General features: G+C 40.4%; 2 protein-coding genes across 3 annotated transcripts in view; one reads left to right on the top strand and one right to left on the bottom strand.

Moving 5' to 3' along the window:
• Positions 1-24,006, bottom strand: part of cacna2d3a (calcium channel, voltage-dependent, alpha 2/delta subunit 3a) — a 159,149-nt gene that overhangs the window by 24,967 nt on the left and 110,176 nt on the right. For both annotated transcript variants that reach the window (XM_074680877.1, XM_074680879.1), the window contains 13 exons: positions 21,123-21,194; positions 20,711-20,791; positions 20,027-20,101; positions 16,607-16,690; positions 16,451-16,522; positions 15,695-15,756; positions 15,507-15,574; positions 13,953-13,998; positions 13,502-13,599; positions 13,309-13,402; positions 12,981-13,076; positions 12,739-12,860; positions 11,859-11,936 (listed from right to left, as the gene is read on the bottom strand). In XM_074680877.1, coding sequence (XP_074536978.1) covers positions 11,859-11,936; positions 12,739-12,860; positions 12,981-13,076; positions 13,309-13,402; positions 13,502-13,599; positions 13,953-13,998; positions 15,507-15,574; positions 15,695-15,756; positions 16,451-16,522; positions 16,607-16,690; positions 20,027-20,101; positions 20,711-20,791; positions 21,123-21,194 — 1,048 coding nt within the window. The remainder of the gene's footprint in view (positions 1-11,858; positions 11,937-12,738; positions 12,861-12,980; positions 13,077-13,308; positions 13,403-13,501; positions 13,600-13,952; positions 13,999-15,506; positions 15,575-15,694; positions 15,757-16,450; positions 16,523-16,606; positions 16,691-20,026; positions 20,102-20,710; positions 20,792-21,122; positions 21,195-24,006) is intronic.
• Positions 137-6,737, top strand: lrtm1 (leucine rich repeats and transmembrane domains 1). The gene is made up of 4 exons (XM_074680880.1): positions 137-879; positions 2,622-3,006; positions 3,113-3,318; positions 5,224-6,737. The coding sequence occupies exons 1-4, from the start codon at positions 843-845 to the stop codon at positions 5,769-5,771; spliced, it is 1,176 nt and encodes a 391-aa protein (XP_074536981.1). The 5' UTR covers positions 137-842; the 3' UTR covers positions 5,772-6,737.

Genomic DNA, 24,006 nt, shown 5'->3' with positions numbered 1-24,006 from the left:
TGTGTGCGTGTGTGCTTGCGTATGTGTGCATTCGTGCGTTCTGTGTTGCTGTGCTGGGGGCGTGTTCTGCCAGCCCTTCTGCCCGCAGCTCGTGCATAATATCATCAGCGCATGCCACAGTGAGGGGCGTCCACGCCGCGAGTGGACGTGTTTGCGTACTTGTGTAGACACATCGCAATCCAGATCTAATTTTGTCTACTTGTTTTACCGCCTTGCCAGAGCGATAGAAGGGAACGTGAGTGTCAGCTAACGTGTATGTGTGTGATTTAAGAGGCACAGCTGTCCGCTGGGAGATGACACACCGTCACACTCACTGAATACAACTGAGGACAGGGAGAGCCAGCGAGGAAAACACAGAGAGACGCACAGAGAGGTCAGGGTTATGTTTTGGATTGGGCAAAAAGATCAGATATGAAATGAAATAAAGCAAGACAAAATAAAGGAGAAAAATAGCATGAAGAAGAATACAAGAGACAGAAAGAGAGGACTGGGAGACACTGAGAGGGCTCGATAGAGAGATAGTGACAGGGAGGGAGAGGGAGAAAGAGACAGAGAGGGAGAGAGAAAGGCAGAGCCTCCTAACTCCAGTGATTCCCACACGAGCTGGCTGGCTGGCAGTAAGCTCTGTGCTCTGAGCGCCTCGCTCTGATGGGGTTTCTTGCATGTGCAGGCAGGGCTGGGGATCCTGAAGGCATCACAGGTTTCAGCTGCTGATTTGGCCTCTTGTATTTCTGTGACCCATGACCGCTGAGAGCTGGGATTTCTAGACCTCACTGATGGCTGATGGATCATCAACCAATGACAGTCACTAGAGACCAAAGAGGAAGCTAAAAGGAGATCGAATGAGAGCGGCCAAAAGACGACTGGCAGAAATGAGAGGTAAGAGATCTATTGCTGGGAAGAATATAAACATGAGTGCTTTTGTGTTATTGTGTGTGTTTGTGGATATGGAAGGCTGGGTGGGATGGCATCAGCTGCTGAGTCTATTATGCTGTGTTAAGTGTTGTATAACTAAGAAATGAAAGCTGCTGTCCTTTTTCTGAATCATAACACTCAAATGCAGCGTATACGTCAGCCTCACGCTCACACTTTGATGTTTATGGCTCCACATGAGCTCTCCCTCTGGGTGTCATTGACACTGGCACAATGCTGACTCTAAGTGGCACTTGCAGGAGGTTGTGTGTGCACGTCGTTACAGGCTCCTCTGTGTGTACATTAAGCTGGAGGGACACATCAAAGAAAGCTGTTCTCTAGTGTTGACCTCGTTTCAGAGCTGCTGTTACAGCGCTCTACTGATCATATGTATCCATGTGTGCATTGTATGTTTATTGGTACGTTTCTGAATGTGTGCACACGTGTGAACACGTGACTGAGTGCTTCCTTGCACAGACACACTCTCATCTCTCTCAGCAAGATGCACTGAGCTTTGAGTATGAAGCGCTTAATCTCAACCAAAGCAAAATCTGATGGTTTTTGTTAAAGCAGGCAGGATAATTTTATAAAAACAACACAGCTCAAGTACCAAACCAACACCTGAGATTAGACCTGGGAGCAGCTGTGTGTGATTATTTCTAACCCTGTGCATCAAAATACACTGAAAACAACTGCTCCTGCATGCTGCCAGTTAGCAGCTGAAAATAAAACTGATGTTTGGATTTAAAAGAGTGACAGTTGATTCTTCATAAAGGCACAAGATAACTAAATCTTGTGCTTAATATTTCTGAGACCAAAAGAGAATTTTAACATTCCTGATTTGCTAAATTAGCTTAAAACTTCAGCTGTGCCTATGTAGATTTATACAGTGCGGCTTATCTATGTGTTCAGGATCTATGTGTAACCAGTCAGCTAGTTGCATGAGCAGGCTTGGGTCTGAGATTCATTTCATCCAGCCTCGAGCTAGTCCAGCCAGTGCTATAAATACTGCTGTACTGTTCCACAAGAAATGGACATGAGGAGTCATCTCAAAGGGAATCAGACACCCAATTTCTGCTATGTATGGATTTATGTGTGGGTGGAGAGAGGATGAAGGGTTAGAAGGCTTTGGTGGAGTCACCAAGGGCCACTGTCTGAGGGAGGGTGGGAGGTGGGAATTGACACATTAGAAAAGTTTACTTTCTTGTTTGTTTGACAAAGAAAGGCAGCAACGAAGCCAACTGTGAGAATATTTCAAACATTTTTTTACATTACAGTACATTTTATTTGCCAAGAAAATGATTCATTTGAGCCTTTTTTACTTTACTGATTCAGATTGTGATACAGAAACTTGAGTATTTGTCAAATTGGACATAAGTCCTTTAAAAGAAACACCCATAATATCAAACATGACTAAAGTCCTCATCAGCTTCACATTGCTGTTGTTTGACTGTAGAATATGTAATAATGATTTTGGAGGCTTATATTAGCCATTCAATGTACCAACAATATTGGTACCAAAATCAATCCAATACTGATCCCGAACCAGGATCAGGGTACCTTCATATTTAAGAACAATTTGAGTGACATTTATGAAAAAAGTAAAATTGACTTTAGTAAAGGAGGTTGTGATGACAGTTGAAGATTGTGGTTTGAATGTACACAGGAATGTGTATCTAATCCAATACTGTGTCCCTTTTTCTTCTCAGTGGTACTGTTGTGTGCCCTCCTCTCCCTCTTGCCTTCATTAAACGCTTGTCCAAAGGAGTGTAGCTGCAACAGCAACACTAAAGTAGTAGACTGCCGGGGTCGAGGCCTATATGACATCCCTCGACGACTGCATCCAGACACCCAAGAACTGTATCTTCAAGATAACCGTATCAGGGGTCTGGGAACCATGGCTTTCCGAGAAATTCCACTTGTTCGTGTTCTGGATCTGTCTAATAACTCTATAACATCAGTTTCACCTACTGCTCTGCTCGGTCTTCGGAGTCTACAGCGCCTCAGTCTGGCTCACAACAGCCTTAGAGAGCTTGATAAGCGGTTGCTTGGACCAATCCGATCACTTTCACACCTTGACCTCTCTCATAACAGGTAAGGACACAAGCTGGAAGTGATTATGTTTATACCATCCTGTTAACTAAAAAATTAATCATACATAATGTTTTTTTTTGTTTCTATACCATATCCCTCACTATAGCCTGTGGGGTTTGTCTGGATCCATGGGGGACAGTTTAAGGAACCTTAGCCACCTAGGGCTTGCCCACAACAGGCTAACAAGAATGGACCGCTCCCTGTTGGAGGCCCTGACTCGTTTAGATAGCATCACACTACGAGGAAACCCCTGGAGGTGTGACTGCCAGCTAATAGGTCTCAAACTCTGGCTGGAGACATACCTCTTTAAAGGTAAGACCTTCGGTAGTTTTAGCTGTGAAATGTCTCTATAATATTTTGGATATTTCTCCCATTTCAAATCTTTCCTGCAGGGTATCAAACTATTGTTGAACATCTCATTATGATAACATTGACCTTTAAACAAGTAAATACTCCAGTATTGTACAAAAATAGAAATGGCATGGGGCTGTGGACAGTTTACACGATGAGAGTGCAGCCTTTTTTAGAGATTAAATGACACTAACCCTAAACTGATTTAATGTTTACATATTTTGACCTCGGAGAGATTGAGTGGAGTTAAGACCAGGCTTAAAAGTCTGTTCAGTTATTAAAGATGGTGGAATGTGTGTGTGTGTGTGTGTATGTTTGTGTCCCATGTTATTTTCTCTATAGCTTTAGAAGGAATGTATCTTATTTTGGCTGTTATGCAACAAGTAATATTGAATGAGTACTATTTTAAGGGTTACCACACACATGGTAAATCTGTATAAACAATGTTTCAGTCTTGGTTTTCAATATCAAAAGTCTTTAATGTGACTGCTGATCTCTGACAATTTCTGAAAAAAAAAAAAGATTCAGTCATTAACACCTCCTGAAAAACATTTACCTTTAGCATTCTTTGCAGCAGCCATTAAAACTGTAGCACTGATTTCCACAGCCACAGAGAGAGGCTGCAGTCAGGCAATTTAGAGTTAAACTGCAAGCTACATAATTTTCCATGCTAGACCAACCCCAGCATTAGATAACAAATAACCACTGTACAGTGAAAGCTAGGCTCGCTTGGAGTTGGCTGGCCCGCCTACATGCCGTGGTACTCTGACATGGCTTTCGTCTTTGAGGCTGAAAATTCTAATTACTGCAAAACAGAACAATGGACCCAGATAAAGAGATGTGTGCTTACCACAGAGCCACTGATTAAACAGGCAGGCAAAAAGAAACAGCTTCACATGAAAATCAAGAGAGAAAAATATTAAAGGTATTGATATGACTAAACGAGAGCACCTGAAAAGTACCAAGTTAATGCTCAATTTTCTTTTTCTTACTGGTACAGAACATTAAAAAAAAATAGTTACACCTTATCTCAGGTTATGGGTTGGTTTAGACTTAAATATGATTTTTGCTTCCAAAAAACAGAAACAGTACCCAAGCAGTAAGAGAAAGATATGCCATGCAATACTGTCATAATGACATGGAGTCTGATAAAAGAACCTATACTTAACAGTTAACGTCAGCTACTCACAGTTCCTATAAATGTCTGATGTTCTATTTGTTTGACATGATACAGTTGCTTTAAGTCTATGTTTCCACTAGGGATGGGTACCTTTCACATTTGAAACAATACGGTACCAATGCCCAGTACCTGGCAATCTGTATCAGGACTTAATGGTACCAATTTTTGGTACTTTTTTGTGTTCACGAGGTACAAAATATCAATTTATTTGATAATAAAACGTAATTTATTTATTCTTCAGTATATAGCCTTGTAATGCTGTGTTCAAGTCCAGCATAGAAAATTATAGTCACAAGGATGCATTTCAGTACCTAAACATGGTACCTTTTCATTTTTTGTGAATTGGTACCCAGTACTTTTGACATAATTTGGTTGGTACCTTTAAAAGTACCTATCTCTAGTTTCCACTTAATAATCTAAGGGCCGCCTAATTTAGCTTTAGCTTCATCTAGCTGCATGGATATAGGATGAAAGCATGACTATTCTGTGTGATAGAGCATTGCTTGTTTGTCACTTTTCATTTGTTTTGTATATAAATTGTTTTATGTTTATTTTGAATGCTCATAATGCTGTAATAATGAAACTGATTTATTGCACAGCCCAACCTCTCATCCCTCATCCACCCAGACCTTAGTCCATCCTTTAACTGTCCTCTCTGATCTAACATATCTGACTCTGATCTCAAGGTGGGGTGGTGGATGAGGTGCTCTGCTCACAGCCTGAAGACATGAGAGACAGAGACCTGCAGAAAGTCCCCTACCAACTCTTCCACGCCTGCATGACCACGAGCTACCACTACCTGTTTGCTAACATCCACCACCTGGAGTCTGAGCGGCTGCTGAGAGGGCACACCCATGGCAACCATGCTCACCCCTCCAGCCACGCTCTTCATGTCCCCATGGCGATGGGGGAGGGTTTTGGTGCTGTAGTGGGAGGGGGAGGAGGAGGAGGAGGGGGAGGAGGAGGAGGGAGTTTGCCAGAGTGTGAACCTAAGCAGAGGCCTCGGCCTGTCAACTTGCGCCACGCGATCGCCACAGTGATCATCACAGGCGTGGTGTGTGGGATTGTGTGTCTGATGATGCTGGCCGCAGCAGTGTACGGCTGTGCCTACGCCGCGATCATGGCCAAATACCAGCGGGAGCTAAAGAAGAACGAGGAGTTGGCAGCAGCAGCGCGGGGGGCGGATCATAACACAGCTGATGAGAAGGAACCCCTGGAGAATGCTATAGCTTAGGAGAAGATAACACGAACCCTTGACTAACAACCTGGGCCTCAACCCTTTAACCTTATACTCTCTGGATGCCATGTGTGTGAGGTGTGTGAGTGAGAGATTCTTTACTTGTGTGTGTGTGTGTGTGTGTGTGTGTGTGTGTGTGTGTGTGTGTGTGTGTGTGTGTGTGTGTGTGTGTGTGTGTACCTCCTGTCTGAGACTCTGGTAGCTAACTTCCACAGGTATTTGACTATGCACTGATTTGAAGACTATCCTCTGCTGTATGCGGGTTCCAGGGACAGGCCAAAGAATCCAACAAGAATCAATTCCGTTTTGTCTGAGAAAAGCTTATCACGGATACTATGAACAAATTTCTATATATTTATAATTGTGTGTTTGTAGGTCTAATAGTGAAGCTCTATTTAGAAAACTATATTTCAGAGTTTGGTTGTCTTTTGAGGTCATTTTAAAAACTCATAGTTGGCAGCTGCTGTCAGTTAAGTTTTGTCTAAAGTGTCTGTGTCACTGTTGGAGCGAATGAGAGATGTCCTGAGTGTTTGTGTCTGTGATTCATTTTACGTGTTGGGAAATGTTTACTGTATGCACATATTTATAGAAGATTTTAAGAGTTTGTGCCTAATAACGTGATATAGTTTTGAAGAGGAAATGTGTATTTCATAAAGGATATTTTTGTGATGGCTGAAGAGAAGACGGGATATTCGCTGAAGCAATAATGAAACAAACTAAAAAAGAAAACAGCACAAGCCTGGACTCTGCCTTGTTGTTCTTTTCTATGACTTTACAGGTTGACAATCTGAATTACCATCTTGCTGCACAGACAAGTACACAGTCAAATACTTTTAGATTTACAGTTTTTGAGAGTGTTGTTTGTGATTTAATGCTGATAACTTATGGTAGTCCTGTCCTTCAATATGTATTATATAAAATAAAAGAAAACATTTGACTTGAAATGAAGGCCGTATATCCATAGGTTCCTGTGACTTTATCATGTCATTGATGTTAAACATTTCATTTTTCCACCATGGGGTGACATTTCAACCAGAATTTTTTTTTTGTACAACATAGTAGGTCCTGTTTTTTCATGTTATCAATATGGTAAAACTACCTGATGAGATATGTTTTGGGGAAAACACATTTTTCTATTGGGTTATCACAAAAACTACACAATTACACTAATAATGTGGCACTTGCAGATGCATGTCCAGAATGGCAGTAGGTGACTTGGGCCCCATTAGAAATTACAGTCGCCGGCACAAATACCACTCCACGGTCTTCAAGGATGGCTGGCTATAAGCCTCACGTTAAAACCAGCGGTTTCGATTGTGTTGACAATGACAGAAAGATATTTTTCACTTCTATTTCTTTGAGTAGGTATGGAAAGGCATCAGTTTTTCAAAGGTTGTAAGCACTCTTTGCACCATTTTGTCATCAAATTACCTGTATAGATTAGTTACTAGAAAGTTGACAATACATTTATTGTTTGCTGTTCTGAAATTTTCTAAATTATTTTGACTTCAGACATAGTTTGTGAATCTTTAAAAATGTAGTCATAGGAAATTCATATGTTGCTTTCTGCTGTATCATATTTTTCATCTTAATAGTTAAATATTTAAACTAGAGATAGACCGATATGGATTTTTCTGGGCTGATACTGATACCGATTAAATGTAGTCAAGGAGGCCTATAACCGATATTTTAAGCTGATATTAATGTGCAGTCAAGTGCAAATATTGGTGTCAAAATTTTGAACAATACAAACTCCAACACTTAACTTCATTCAAATACCTTTGAGCATATGTTTATTAAACAGCTCCCAGGCTTAGCAGAATGTTTTAGAAAGTTAAACTAAAACTTAAAAAAAAATAATAATTGCCTAAGTTTTCAACAGTAAATAAAGTTTTCCAAAATTTCAATGTAACTGCAACAACTAACTGCACTGCTGATTGGCTGTTTCCAGCCATGGGCTCTGCTTGTAACCAATCAGATGGTACTGTGGGTGGGACAGTGCTGGGGACTGAGCAGTGACTGGAAACAGCAAAGTGGCTTCATCAGAGCCACAACAACGCAGTTTTGAATTTGTTTCTTATCAGCCTTGGGATAAAAAAAAGGCCTTAAAATGCCAAATATCGGCCCCTGATAATCGGCCTGGCCAATAATCGGTCTATCCCTAATTTAAACTTATCCTTAATTAAAGTAGACCTGATTAGTTGTATTGAAAATGGGAGATATGATCTGTTTGCTTGTGTGTGTATGCACAATTCACACGATCTCTTAATAATTTAGTAAAAAAAAAAAACTGTGGTTTAAAAAGTCTGGACATGCACCTGAATACTTGTGATACATTTTAATGTGATCTGGATCTGGATGGAGTATACTGTCACTTGAATTGGCCAAATGTCTCTCATTCTTGTAATGATAAGGTTTACTTGCACTTAAACAGGGTCTTCTGGAGTATTATTTTATGCATTATCAAATGAATCTGGATGTCTTTTGAAGGTAAAATACACAGAAAAAGTTCAAGTAATATTCCAGATTACATAAAAATGTAATCTGCTTTGTGCATTACAAGCATCTGTTATCATAATTAACTTTGTGTCAATAATTTGCCCGCAGCAGTGGTTTGTACCTTAAACTGTGCAGTCTGGATGCACATGAATGTAAACAGATGCCTATGGTCTTCCCCCTGACCTGACTTTAATGTCTCAGTGTTCACTGCAGCAGACATTCAGCACGCAGCTCAGGATGTGACGACAAGCCCTTACACACGCCCGCGCGTGCTTGTCCGTGCGCATACTGCAACACTGTGACTCAAAAGATGTCTGCAGGGCCCATGGTGTGTGATGTCATCAGCCTGTCCTGTTAAGTTAGTGTATTAGCGTATTCACAAGTCTATAGCTCAGTGGAGTGCAGGGCAGTGAAAACTGGCCTTAACCGGCCCACGCTAAATTTGCATTCCAGCCTACATCTCTCCTCCCATCTGACTCTCTTATATAAAATCCTCCTTACTGACATCCCCCGATCTGACGAGCGTGATCGTCATTACTGTATATCAGAAGCCAATGAATTGTTGAGATAATCTTTAGTCATCAGGATTGCTATTCAACAGGGTTTAAGAGAATAATTCTTACAAAAGTGATTGAGTCAGTGGGGTCGAATAATTCTGTGGGCTGGTGTAAACTGTGGGCTGCTTGTGTACCACTCTGATACAAATCTGATGCATAATCTGTGGGTATGTGTGCAGTGGCACTGCACAGATTCTCCCATCTCTGTCCTTCTGCTCCAGTGGTTTCCCCCAGGCCAAGAGTACCCACAATGCAGTGCTTTCATGTCAACGCATCCAGGCACCGTGAAATAATTTTCTCCCTCTCTGTGCCCTTTTATTTCTTCTCTCCTACTATAACTGCGTTTCCACAAGATTTTCCCCTTTCACCTTTAACCGTGTTTTCTTCCATCTGTGCAGATTTTGTATTCTTTAAATTCTCTCCTGGCATCACCAGCTGCCATCAATCCACTGAAGCCCAGTCAGAGTTAATTATTAGAGCCTGCCTTTAAATTGCGACCCATTATGCTCTACAGTGATCCTATTTTGGGTGAAGGGAGAATTGCAATACTCTTCATTAAATAAACTGAACCAGAGATGAATAACTGAACTGCAAGACAGACAGCAGCACACGTTAACAAAGCTAAAGACATACAGTGCATAACAATTATAACCACAGGTCAAAATTCTCTGAGTCACAGAAGAGAGTTATCAGCCCAATCTTCTGTAACTTGAAGCTTTATCTTCATCTTCATGCATCCAACGCCTTTACTCTACTTTTAAAAATTCAAGAAACAAGCTCCTCCTGACTCCAACGCTTTTAGGGCAGATTTCAGATTGTGGAGCCAATCTGTACTGACAACACTTTTCTCCATTCCATAACAACATTTGAGGGAAGATAGCAAATATAAGTCACAGAGAAGTACTCAACTATGAGGGAAGCAAGCTGCTTTGTAAATTAAATAAACCACCAATAAAGCCCATGGGTGTAAAGTTGCAAAACAGTTGTTAAAAATGGTTTAGAATGCACAAACATATATTCACTGAAAGGAAAGCTAGATAAACACTTGGCTACAAACCTGGAATTAATCTTTCTGAACATTTTAACTCGTGCTGTCAGGCGATTAAAGAAAAAATCTAAATGATTACAGGATTTTTAATTAATTAATGTAATTAATCACATTTTTATCTCTGCTTAAGGTCCCCAAATACGGAATCTGAATTCTAGGACACAACAAAATTTTAGTGCATGACTAATCAAATGAATGCACGAAGAAAAGAAGATTTGTAAATCCATTTTTTTTTTCCAACTGGCCAATGTCAAAATCAAGCGGCAACCTCCGGTCTAAGAATATGAGACAGTGGGGAAGAGCTAAAATCTGCTTTATCTCGAGTCTCTGCTTGAGGCTGGCTCCCGAAGAACTGGAAGTCACATACACACCAAGCCAAAAAAAGGTGTTTTCAAAGCAGAAATTAACCTATTTACAGCCTGGTTCAAAAAACGTCTCCTGTCTGAGTCGCTAATTTTACTAACGGCACCCACTGCACGGGTGGGGGGAATTTTTTTTTTTTTTACTCTGCCGTTCAGAGGATATTAAAATGGCAAGCTCGCCCAATCAGAGGTAAAGCTCAGGGTCACGTGACCAGCAGGCGCTTTATAGCCTATGGTTAAAATGTCTGTGCTCGCTGCCTTTGACGTCTATAGACACCAATTTGATTGCAACCATTTTTGCGTCAATAGAAGTAAATTGTGTTTTTCAGCCGGGGGAGGCGGGGTCTGGCGGAGCTTGCCAATCAAAATTTTGCTCGCAAACTACTGTGGGTGAGGGCAGTGCGCTCTTTGGATGAGTGGTCAGCATGGAAATGAGGAGAAGATGAGAGATGACAGAGGCATAATGAGACGCTGCAAGTCAGAAAAGTTCAGGCAGCTCAAGCTCAAACTGAGGATGTGTCGCTGTAGTTCAGAGAGAAAGAGCATGATCGAGCAAAAAGACGACAGAGATCATGGAGAGGATCAAAGAATGGAGCACCCGAGATGAATGCGTCTTGTCTGTTTTTTGGATCAAAAACAGGAAAAAAGACATAAAACAAGGTAGTTTTTTGTGTTTACATAGTCATAGCAAACAAAATCATTTGGGTCTTGAAAGATCATTAAAAATGCTCTGAAAAAGGCTGACAGCCAATGAGTAAATCACGATAATTTTTATAATGCATTAATCAAATTAACGCGTTAAAGGGACAGTCCAAATTGTAACCACTTCACATGCTATATGTGGTAGAATGGGTGCTACCACCTTACATCAGGTAAATTGAAATAAAAAAAATACATATCCTACTTTTGAGATTGATCTTCACTGTTGCAAAAGTTATGTAATAGGAAAAATATGATTGCTGGGACTCAACTTATGCCCCTCAGGAGGGCTGGGTATTATGTAAATGATGTCTTATTCAAACCTTTCTAAAGATATTACCATGACAACTCAAAAAAATAATGTTTTACTAGGATTTTCACATTTCCCCTCTTCATGCAGTCCATATTTCATCTGTAACTAAGCTGATGGCAAACAGAACAATGGCTGCACTGTATAGCACTGATCTGTTGATTGCACCAAGTTGCATTATATAGGCGTGACATTACTGGGCTTCTGAGTCACCATGATGTGAGATGAGGCAGACCACATTAAAACCCTCCAGGCCACATATGCCTTAAATATAAACAGAGGTAAAATAAAAAACTGAAAAAGTTCTTATGAAACTGGCTTCTAATAATATGTACTCAAGCATTAACGCTGCATTTGTTGCACTCGTTCCTTTTTCTGAGAGTACATCTACACAGAGGGCAAAGGGAAACATAAAAAAAAGCAGCACAGTCGGTGTTCGTGGGCAGTGAATGTTTCAGTGTTTCAGTAAGAGGAAATGATGAAGGGGCAGACAGCTGAAGACCAGAAAAACAAAGCCCACATAACTGTGAGGACTGGAGGAGAATATCTCACTGCTTGTCAGTGCAGAAGTGTGCAAGAAAGAAAAGAGCCACTTGAGTCCCCACTTACCCGCAGCTATGGGTGATTTCCTCTCATCCAGAAGCTGAATGGCAGTGCTGGCCAATACGACACTCTTGTTTTCTGATCCTACGCCACACGCATGAAAGTACAAAACACACACAGGCACACACAGAGTTCACATCACAGTCATATCATAATTCTTTATATTAGTTCTGAACTGACCACAGGATGATTGGAGCGAGAAACACTGCACATAAAATACCACAGAGTACTTTTCATGGCTGCAGCTCACTGCCACAGTCCTGGGAGGAAAAGTGCATCCAAGGCAAGTCCTCGGAGTAAATAAGAGGCTTTCAGATCACTTGTATTAGCCGGCACTAATGGAAAGCCTGAGGCTGAGGACAGATGAGAACACATTCTCCCTTTGGGGGTGGAACCATTTTTTAGAGACATAGTTAAACTGCACAGGCTAGAGGTGCCTGTGTGTGTCTGTGTGTATTTTTGAGAGTGTGTATGTGTGTGTGTGTGCTTGCCAAGTCACTATGGAAAGGGCTGAACCTTTTGCTAACATATCTGATTTCAAACCGCAGCAATCAGTCCTGTCCACAAGAACACAGCCCAGAATTAATAAGCAGGAAAGGGAGGTGGAGATGCAACGTGAGAAAAAAAAACCCGACAAAACACGGGTAGAAGAGAAAAAGAGGGAAAGGTGGAACTGTCCAATATCTCCTTCAATACAAGTGAATGTTGAGTTTTATTTATGCATGTGAATTAATATGGCATAGTCCCTGTTAATCTGGCTTTCCTTGCAAACTAACAGTTTATTCTTTTCAATCATTTCATCTTACTTATGATTGTGACTGAGAAACCAAGGGATTGCAAAATTAATGAGTTACTTCATAACCTTTTGAAGAATACATCAACCAACCTATGTTGAAAGGTAGAGAGTACACAAAGGTTCCTGGAACTTGTTCTGCTGCTCTCTTGTACCACAGGGGAAAATGGTCGGCGTTGAACACCCCCTCTTTGTCTTCAGCTGTCAGGAAGTCTCTTGAAGCAGAGAAGAAACAGAGATGTTAAAGATACAGAGGGTGAAAACACAAATCATTGCATGTGAAATTCATGGGCTCATTAACAGTGGTTGACACAGCATGCAGTGAGCACTCTTACTGGTTCGTGAGCTCGTCTGGTACCACAAACAGATTGATTCTGGACAGGCCTGTTCTTGTGCCCAGGTAGGCTATTTCCACCCCTTTATCTGAGTTCCTGTTTAATGAATCAAATACATACAGACCTTTACCAGCATGGTCTATTTTTAGTTTCCCTAATAAAAAAATGTATTGCTGTTATTAACATCAAATGTCTGCAAATGACTGCAGAATTTTCACCACAAAAGCATTTCATAAAGTATTAACTTGACCCAAAAAATCCAGTCTATGTAAGTTCTATGAATTAAGATTTTGGATGAGAACATGGAAAAGTGGAAGGGATGACGTACTCAGACTTGTTGAGCACAAGGCTTGTCCAGTATGCCTCTAAAGGGGCAGTCACCACCGCGTCAAAGAGGACCTCCTGAACCAGCTCCTTGTCACCTAAAAAGACAAATACAGCTTTGTATCAGTATCTATTGTTTGACAAACACGCACAAACATGACATAGAAAGATTCTGTTTCATGAGCAGGAGGATGTACATTGAAGGTGGGGTTCGTGTCCACTGAGGTACATTTTGATTGCTTCTATCTGGGACAGGTAACGGTGCTCTGGGTGCTCATCTGTGTTGCAGTAAGTCCTGAAATATAACAACAACAGACAATAAAATACAGTGAGTATTTAAATTCTGATCAGCCTTTTCAGTTTTACAAGTATGATTATGAAAAGTGATGCATGTAATGTGTTCACATGTTGGTTTTGAGTCCTGGGGACCAAAAGTTTTCAATAACATAAACAGTCAAGTCCTACAGATCTAATATCTGTTCTGCTTTAGTACAGAGGGATAGTTTCTTTGACTTTTCACTAAGAAAGTCCTTTTTCAAAAAAATTTCATCACCATCACCATAAAAGATGGTAATTACGATGACGATGAAGATGGCGGTAACAAAACAGTCCGATCAGGAAAAGAAAGCAGCGTGGATATTATCTCACCATTCATCCGCCAGTGCTACATCAGGATGCTCCAAGTCATGAAGCCCTATAATAAAATAAAAAGTCCATATCAGAGACTGAATAAGCAAAGGCACTCAATATGAACTCATAATAATAGGGTACGGCATCTACACCTCAAATGTGCACACTCAAACACACACACACACTGAGGTTGAAAAATGTGTTTTTTGAATGGATGTGACAGGTCTGATTAGATCAGGAAGAGCCAAGTCATGCTCAGAGGTCTCCATATGATAGACATGTTTAGAGAAACACTCAGACACACACACACACACACACACACACACACACACACACACACACACACACACACACACACACACCACATGAATATTAACATGCATGAGACTAGAAAAAAAAAAAAAAAGACACATATACGCACAAGGCCGGTGCTGACACACACAAGACATGAACAAGTACAAGGAGCCACTAAAGAAATATTGAACTTCCTGAGCAATTATGGTTTCAAGGTTAATTTTCATTTTATCATTCGTGAATATGTTGGATGGTGTCTGCACACGTGTCTGTTTAAGAGCAACAAAGAGAAAGAGAAAGCAACACTGCTCTACACTTAATCTATGAACATCAATTTTCAGAAATTTTGAGGTACAACTGATGTCATGATGTGCTATTTACCACAATGCATTCAAATTTTACTTTTAAAGTTTAAAGTTTTAAAGGCGACAGCGACAAGTTACTCTAAAGATCAAATATCAACATGACACACTCTAAAACGATACATTTTTCTGCTCATTTAAGCTAACTCACAGAATAGAAACTATAAGAAGCTACATTAATACATTTTGAAGTTATTTCAATTCTAGTCATAACATTTATCATTTTTTGTTCATCAACATTTAATTTATGTTTTTTGGGGACAGAGGGAAAACTGTTCATTTAAACTTTAATAAACCTTCTGTACTTGAATAATAAAATAAATATAGAATGAATAGGTCTCCAGAAAAGAAACTTTTACTCAGGGTTATTTCAGTTTGTTTCCATCGATCACCTAAAAACATTAAATCAAGTTATAGAGTCTTAGAATATGCATGATACATTTATTCATTATTCATTCATTCATTTCATTATTTCATTTCAAGTTTCCTTTGTCAGTGAAAACAACAATATAAGGCCACACACTTGACAAGTTCGGCACTGTGAGCTTATTACAGGCTTGTGTGCTCTCCAAGATTTTAATTAACTAACAAGAGCAGAGAACTTGTTGTACATTTACTGAAGTATCAAGAAAACTGAGGTAATTGCTAATAAAGAAGTAGCTACACTAAAGAGCTGCTCAGCATGAATAAATCATGTACAACAAAATATTAATTGTAGATTGCCCTGACAAATATTTCCATAATGTCTTGGAGCCTAATTCTGAAACGTGGGTTTTACCATAAAAATATATTTCTACATATTCTAGTGACTTTCTCTAATCAACCCCATGTGTAGCAGCTGAGTGATATGTAAAAACACAAAGACGTAAACAAATGAAAGTGTGTCAGGAAGAAAAGGAAAATGGAGGATTTCTACCTTCCTCCACCGTGACATTCCCCCGGAAGAAAAACTTCCCATGGCCCCTGGTGAGAGCTACCCCGAGACTAAAACAGGATTTTTGAAGTCAACCATTAATTTCTTGTGCAAAGAAACCGAAAGACTTAAAAGTGTAATCAATTTAAACTTGGTTTCACTCCAAACTGAAACATCTGCAGCTGTCTTACCTGAAAGGAGTCCCCTGGATGTCTGTGTAGTAGTAATCATTATGCAACACCAGGACACGTTTCTGAAATAAAAGGGATTTATGCCTTAAAGGAGATTCGACAGTGTGTGACAGCAGTTATCTGATGTGATTCCCTGCAGCCTGGCTCCATCTAGTGGTGTGAAGAGTTCCTGCTGCTGTTTGCTGTATGTCACCCTGGCTGTGCAGATGGATGTATTTTTGCAGAATGAGAGTATTTGGATAGGGATTGTGAATATGCATGTGTGCTCATTTGACTGTGTCATAGTGTGAGAGTGTGTGTGTGCGCGCAGATGTGCATTTACATATTGAATGCTGAACAACTGGGGTTATGTAAAATGCTTTTACTAAGCTTTGAAAATGCACGCACACAGACACACGAACACACCTGAATGCCTCACTTCCTCTCCCTCTGCCTCTCTCTGTTAGATAGGCAAGTAGTAAAAGAGAATCACTGGGCTGCTGTCTCTCTCCCGTATTCAGCAACATGTGCTTGGTGGAGATAAGGGGCTCACACACACACAGACAGACGGACACACACACCCATGCATGCAGAGCAAACAAAATCTGAAAACAAAATCCCCAAGTCAATCCTGTACATCACTGCGCCAAGTGCAACAACCCCTGGCAGAGTGGATTCTCCCTGCTGACTGCTTTCTCTGGCACGTCCTTTGGGACCATCAGAAAAGTTCTTGTTTGTGTGCGTGCGTGTGCATGTCTGGTAATTAGGATTTCTCACCCCTTTATCAACACTCTTCTTCACTTCCATGGAAAAGGTCCCTGTCTTCCTGTTGACCATGGCGTTTCTTAGCTGGAAGCAAAAGGCACAAAGCAAATCTCAGACATTAGCTTTTAATTCAGAGGGGTGCAGTAATAGTGCTGACAAGGGTCTTACTGTGTCTTCCTTGTCCTCCCATTCCACCTCAGACAGATCCACACTGCTGTAGTTTGGCTTCCTTCGCTTCTTGCCATCTCCATACTGCACACACAGACCCATGTAAACACACACATGCACAGACAGAGACACTAAGAAAATACAGAAAGCACTGCACCCAACTGCTGCCCAAAATGATAACCATTTTCACTGTCAATTCTTATTTTTTTCTTGGTTATACTGAGCCCTAAAACGTCAAAAAGAACTGAGAAAGGGGTTTATCATAACTTCCCACAGCCCAAGGTTACATTCTCAGTTTGATTGTTTGTTCAAAGAGTAGCAATATTTACTCTAAGGAAATACACCTTCATATTTGAAGCTAAAAGCATAAATAAATAACTCTGATAACAGACAGACAGTGAGTAATTCATTTTTGGTCAGAACAGGAGACTGGGAGCAAAGGAGAGGTGGGAGCATGGCTCTGTGAAGGAAAGACATGAAATCCATCCAATAACAATTTGGAGCTTTGAGCACATAAAATCAATTTATTTTTTGTAGATACACAAAATACACAAATTTAAACATTAACAGCACAATGGCTCCCCATAAGAGAAGCTAAAACATTTAGAGCTCAAGCTACTGATTATTTCCATGACTGGTCACAAGGCCCACAACTACATGTTAACTGCATGCAAATATTTTGGTAGTATAGTGTGTGTTCTCAATTTACAGAATTATGAATTATCTAATTTACATATAATACTCTATCGGAGTCATAAACACTAGTTTGCCTATTATAGATTCCTTTGTCAACGTTTTCCAAGTCTGCAACACAGTTATTGATACATCATGCTTTTAACATGACCTGAGGGTAGCCTGTACTTATGTTTCTCTGTTCCAGTAAATAATCGAGGCAATAACAAAACAAGTTTTCCTTTGGTTTTCATCCTTCTATCTTATGTATTCTTCTACAACACTTGTGCATGTCAGAGCTAACACTCTGTAACCAGTAAAAGCTGACATTTTTTCAGGATTCCTGTGGGATTCCTGCGGGATGGGAGTCAACTTTACAATTAATCACAGGATTGGGACGGTACAGGATAAAAAATTAACAGGGGCAGACAGGAGCGGGAACCAATCAGGAAGATAAAATATAACGTGACATGTCCCACCATTTTGTAGTTTATTTCCGATAAGCCTACACTGTAACGCAAGTAAAACAGAACAACACTTCCCAGAAACCAACAGTAAACTTGAAGAAAAAATTCAATGTATCACCTAAAAACTGAAAGAAGGGGAAATCATAGGAGCGGTACAAGAGTGGGAGTCTTTTTTTTTTTTACTTAAGCCTGGGATTGGGACGGGACAGGAGTGAAAATCCACCCCCATGTTGCTCTCTTGTAACCAGGAGATAGGGGTGATAACTTTAAATAAACATCCCATAGTTTAGGCTGATGGTGCCAGAGAAAGGGAGGATGCTACAGACAGACTGATAAAGTGTTGTGAACAGATTAGTTTTCTTCCCATGAACATTAGCATAGTTCATTCTAGAGACAGAGAACGATCGCTCACGTTCAGAGAGTCTGTGAGAGATACAGAGTTGCAGAGAGTTTCAGAGTGCTAAGTTTTACAGCAAATGTAAAACAAAGTGAGTTTTACAGATTCAAAGTTATGCTGCCAGGAGTTCAACAGCATCTAGCGATGCTGATGAAGTCAGCTCTTGTGAGTATTTGTAGGAGTTTGAAGAAAAGATTCTAGTAAGTTAAAACTTAAATGGCTTCTCTGAGATAAGACTTTTTAAGAAAGGAGAACAAATCTCAGTTTTTTGTTTGTGTCTTATCCCGTTCTTTATACATAGTCTTTTCACTCTTGGAGTTAAACTACACACATGTTCTTTTCATGTGGATTTAAGTGCTAGAAGTTGGAACCTTCTGCCAAATGCTCATCCCATAGGTTAGTTTTATGGGTGTTCTTAGGTTTCCAAAGCCACATTTTTTTGCCTCTATTTAATTAAGATATCCTTGCCTTTCAAATTTTACATCTGTCTGTATTGATGTTGGTGATTGAGGGCTGGGAATTAATGCAAAGGAGGCTTTACTTGGAAACAATTTAGGAGCAGCTACAAAAGATGGGCATTGACTCAATCATTTTTCAAACCATGAACTAAGTTCAACATTTTAATGAATAATGTATAAAGTTCATTTTTAACTCAAGAGCAACAAAGTTTGATCTAGTTCATTGTCATTGTGAACTTGCACAACACTGGTTGAAAAGGAAGATCACCCAATGGCATAAACAAAAGTAAACTTTTAATTTTTTTTTGTTATTATTTGCTTTTTTTAAAAATTATTTATTATTTTTTCCTTCTGTTGCAGTTCTGGCATTGCCTTTTCCACTGCACTGGACTGATTTTGATAGATTGCTGCCACTACGAGTCCACCGTTTGACTCTGACGAGGGCTCGGGGCAGTGCAGAAATTGGGTGGAGGTGGACAGCTTGCTCTTTTGCACAGGTGTCACTTTGGTTTTGTTCTGGAAAGGTTCAGCCAAACAGTATTTTGCGCCTTTTTGAAAGTGACCACAGAAACACTTGGTGTTTGCTTTGCTTATGGTTGTCAAACCAGGGTTTAGTGTCCATAGTAAAATGTTTAAAGCTATGAAGCAGTAAATCCTTTTAAACAACCTGGCGAACAGTTTAATACAGAAACTACAAAAGGACAACAGCAGCCAAAGTACTGAGCTTATTACTATGTGTTCCATGTGTTTCTGTGTTTGTGTTTATCATAGGTGGGTGCTTGTGAATCCCCCTCTTCATTTATCCGTCAGCAAGGACAGCCTCCCACCCCTCATTAGTTGTGAAGCACTGTTCATTAACGTCTTTAATTAGCCAACTATTAAACCATCTGTCTGTCTGTCTCACCGCTTGTTCTCTCCTCTCCTCCAAGTCTGCTCTCCTCTCATCCGTCCATCTCTCTCCGTTTCCATCCACTGTTGCAACCTGCTTTGTCGCCCTTCCCCTCGCCTCCTGTTAAGCAGGTTCCTTACTCTCCTCCCTCTCCCTCCTCTCCCCTCATCCTCTTGTGAGAGGAGTGAGTGAGTACAATGGAGTTAATCACAGCCATTCAGTAGCTGTATCTCTGTCTATTCACAGCACAGCGGAGGCCTGGAACACACTCCTCTCATCTACATACCACCTTGCAGCCAACACACGCGCACACCTCACGACACGCAGCGCACCCACACACCAATTTTCCATGTCAGTCGGCATCTCAATGTGATGAGAAATCAGTAATTGTCTTGACATGAACTCAAGTGTTAGTATTCCTCAGTCGCATGTACAAAATAAATTAATACATTTGAACTTAAATCTCGGGATTGTTATGATAATAAGGTTCAGTTAACTTGTTAGGAAGCATCTGAACGGGCTGGAGGTGGTACTCACAAGTGGCCGCAGATCTGGATGGGTGAGGATGTAGCCGTTGTTGGTGATTGCAAAGGCGTAGCCGTGAATTCCCAGCTAGAAGGAAACACACACACTTTGAAAATGAATGCATGTGAAATCTGTGCCTAATTGTGAGACTGGCATAATCAAGCTCTTTGTAATTTTTACTGCTCAAATCTTTGTCTCTGGGCTGAAACTAACAGACAGAACAATACAAAAGGATGACAGCATTCACCCACAGCCAGACAAATAAAACACTTTAAATGTCAAAACATTACACCTAACCAAGCTTCAGATCTACAAGTGAAAAAAAAACAGCTCAGTGCATGAGGCTGAGGATGCTATCAGGATGCATTAGTACACATCAGGTGTAATTTGCCTGTCACTGTTTGAATTGAGGTGGGAGCTGTGAATAATGATTCTCAAAACTTTAACAATACCTCTGTTTTACTTTCTACCAGCATTTAATTGCCGCGTGAAGAGTTTAACAGGCGTAAGCTCAGATATGAATCTGTTTGAGCCAACTTACTTTGTTTTTCTTTCTGGCTCCACATCATAAGGAGTCACAAAAATATTTAACTCTAAAGAATAAAAGCTGTGCTCATAGATGCAGTTTTTTGTCTTTTTGTCTTACAGATTTCTGGAACGTTCACAGACAAAACAGAATGATGTTGAGAGTTGCACCTTGTATTTGGGGATGGCCTTGAGCAGCTCAGAGACGGGCACGTCCGTCCCAACCACGCCAAGTAGGATACCTCGGTTTCTCTGCAAGAACACATTTTACAAATTATTTAGTCATTTTGGAAAGGTTACTAACATTATTATTCCTCTTACAGATTCACAGTATGTGAAAACTGAAATGTCATTCTATATATTTATTCAATTAGTGTCGCTTGGCTGTATCCCAATTTAGCAGATTTAATTAAATATAAATTATTGTCTGTTATTATTTCACAGTTTGTGTCCTGTCCCAACTTCTATTTCATTGTGAGATCTGAAAAGTTAATTGCAAAGCTTTTCATTTAAACTGCAATTTTTTGGAGAGCACAAGCAAGAAGAACATAAAAGATGTAAATATAGCTCTTTCTGCACTTACTGTCTCGTTCTTGGTGCTAAAAACTGGCATGGCCACTGTGGTCATCAGAACCGGGCCTTGACCATCGTCCAACTGTGTGAGACACGAGAGAAGAGCAGTACAATCAATTTAAACGGGAAGAAAAACAGACTGGGGGAGAGGAGGGAGAAGAGAGGAGCTAATGATGAAACATTATACAGAAGAAACGTAACTACACAGCACACTGCATGGCGTCATGCACATTAAATGAATCATCTCGCTTGATGACACTCAGTGTGTGATTATCTCCAGCTGCATAACACACGCTCCTTAAGTAAAGAACATGATAGGAACCCCACATCAGACCCCGTCATATTATCTTCTTGAGGGACCAAGAAAACTTCCATGACATGTTTTATTCATGTTTTTTATTTGCCTTAAAATGTCTTCAATCACAGGCTGCCTTTGATGTCTTGCAGAATAAGCTTATCCAGAGGCAGCTCTTCTAGTTTGAGTCTGGGTATCTTCCCTCCCTGAAGACTGCTGGAATAATTATGATATTTATCTTTCTAGCGGCTGTCTGTATCTGACGACGATCCATTAGAGATGAAAGCTCAACACGGTTTTGGACAAACTGGAGTGGGGGCTTCCCAATCTACTAATAAAGGATCTGACCTTGTCCACTCAGAATGCAGATGGTGTCAGTCACTTACGCTGTTTAGGTTCAAGTCACTGAGAGTAATTGGCGCTCTAAGTGCAATATGAATCCCAGAACAAAATCCACCATTTTCCTGAATTACACGTGGCGGCAGATAACACAAATCATGTCAGATGGGATCTGTTTCAGATGCAGCAATCAATAAAGAGTTATTCTGTGTGATTGACTTAGATGACTGAAAACACATCCCCTCATTCATTCTACTTCTCTCCTAAGCCCCCCTTTACCTCTGGTAATAATAGGTAATGACAGAAAACCACTAGCATCCATTCTGTCTTTCGCAGACTCGGAGGAAAAGGGGAATTGGTGACCTGAGCTCAGACAGCTGGTAATAACAATCCAGGATGTAGTATTAGACATCAAAGAGAGAACAAAGCACGCATAAGTACAGCCGCTGTAACAATGGATGGCTGTGCTGCTGGAAAACAGGATCAATAAAAGGACAGGGGGAAGGAACAGACACTCGTTTAAAAATATAAGATGTACTTCCAGACTAAGATGTTAGGATAATAGGAGCATATATCAATGGTCTGTGAATGTGTGGACTAATAATTATTGTTGGTCCCAATAAACTGTTGTTGAGCAGCTCCATAAAATGTGAACTCATTGTGCTTCAACACAGGCTTTTTGGTCAGGTCAACTATACTTTGTACTAATGCAAAACTCTACATCACTATAAGTCTTAGTATTTTCAAAATGCACAACCATTAACCTTTCATCAGAGCATCAGGTATGAATAAAAGAAAAAACAAAAAACAAGCCAATCAGCAGATCAAAGCCATCATTTGTACCAGGCTGTAGACATGGTGAATTTTGATGAAAATTAGGCCTTTAAACAGGGCAGTGGAATGACATTGCAGGTCCTTTGAAAGCAGCTCCAAGTGGCCACTCAAGGAACTGCAGTTTTCTACACTTAGGCATTGGCTTTATTTTCAACACAGGAGATACCTGTTTGGCTGCAAAAGGCTGCTAGAAGCTCTGTGAAATTTTGATGTTGCAAAACTTCAGCGCCAATATTACAGGTTACAGGTTATTTTGAAATGCTACCTAATAGCTTCCCGTTCAGGTCAAGCAGGGCTGGATTGATTTACAGCAAGTTACAAAGTATAGCAGTGAGATGATAGATCCGTGTTTTCTCTGCTGAAAATTTTTCTTCAAACAATTTTGTTGCGATGGTGGACACTGGAGTCTAACCGTCAGACAGAAAAGGACAGAAGAGCAGAAGAAAGATAAACATGAGAGTGCTACAGCCCAGGCTAGAGGCTAACACAGGAGCTAAGCTGTTAGTGATAATGTTCATTCCAACCCACAGTCAGCAGTTATTCTGCAGTGGTCTGTTCAAACTTGAGAGTCTATCAATAAAATGAAGAATGAGGTTACGTTAGCTCTGCTTGGTAGATGACTGGCAGGACATAGCTAACCAGGATTTACTGACGTTACACATTACAGACATGTCTCACAACACCGGGCTTCCAGTAGCACTACATATGGACAGCTACAAAACTACTGTACGAACTGACAAAGTTTGCCTGTTGTCACATTAGCCTTTGGATACTTTGTAGCACCAGGCAGCAGATAGCACTCCATGCCAGCTACTGATGTTTGGGTGGAGGGTTTACAAACTTATGTTTTCTTGTCGTCACGTTTATCCGGTAAAAAAGTTATCTTAAGCAAAGACAATTGTTTTGATCTGATCTCCTTGTAATTCTAAAAAAAAACAACATGTCTTTACGACAGTGTACGTGACACTCCAGGCCAGAAGGGGGCGAGGCAGTTACATAAAACAGATCCTCCTCATAACATCTTAAATGACTTTTTGTGATATATCTTCTTCTTTTTGAGCCTTCAGGGAATCAATTCTGAAGTTTACACATCTAGCCACTCATGTTTTATCACATATGATCAAAACAGTGATGATGTAAATTGTTAACAGAATGCCATGTGTTCACGCATATACTGTAAGTTAACCCTGTATAAGTCAACATCTGACTCAAAAAGTGTGGACACTCCCCATGCTTGGTGGAAATCAGGCTTGCCCTGCTGCCCTGTTAATAAAATAAAGTAATTAAGCACAAAGAGCTACAGGGAAAAGGGAAGCTCAACTGTATGAGCTGGATTTAAAGCCAAGGGGAAAAACTTGAGTTTCAAATGAGCATCCTTCAACATGACCATGCCCCAAGCCTCTGAAGTAATACTCTGTATCTTGAA

The sequence above is a fragment of the Halichoeres trimaculatus genome, unplaced genomic scaffold, assembly GCF_033239565.1.
Source record: "Halichoeres trimaculatus isolate MK-OKI-2021-1 unplaced genomic scaffold, fHalTri1.1 fHalTri1_scaffold_11, whole genome shotgun sequence".
NCBI classification, from domain to species: Eukaryota; Metazoa; Chordata; class Actinopteri; order Labriformes; family Labridae; genus Halichoeres; species Halichoeres trimaculatus.
The sequence above is the reverse complement of the archived record's forward strand: the minus strand, read 5'-3'. Positions and strand labels throughout refer to the sequence as shown.

Excerpts from the sequence above, each read along its gene's own strand:
- lrtm1 (XM_074680880.1), top strand. The coding sequence starts at position 843 with ATGAGAGCGGCCAAAAGACGACTGGCAGAAATGAGAG. Across the intron at positions 880-2,621 it reads ACGACTGGCAGAAATGAGAG|TGGTACTGTTGTGTGCCCTC; the intron begins GTAAGAGATCTA and ends TTTTCTTCTCAG. Across the intron at positions 3,007-3,112 it reads CTTGACCTCTCTCATAACAG|CCTGTGGGGTTTGTCTGGAT; the intron begins GTAAGGACACAA and ends CCCTCACTATAG.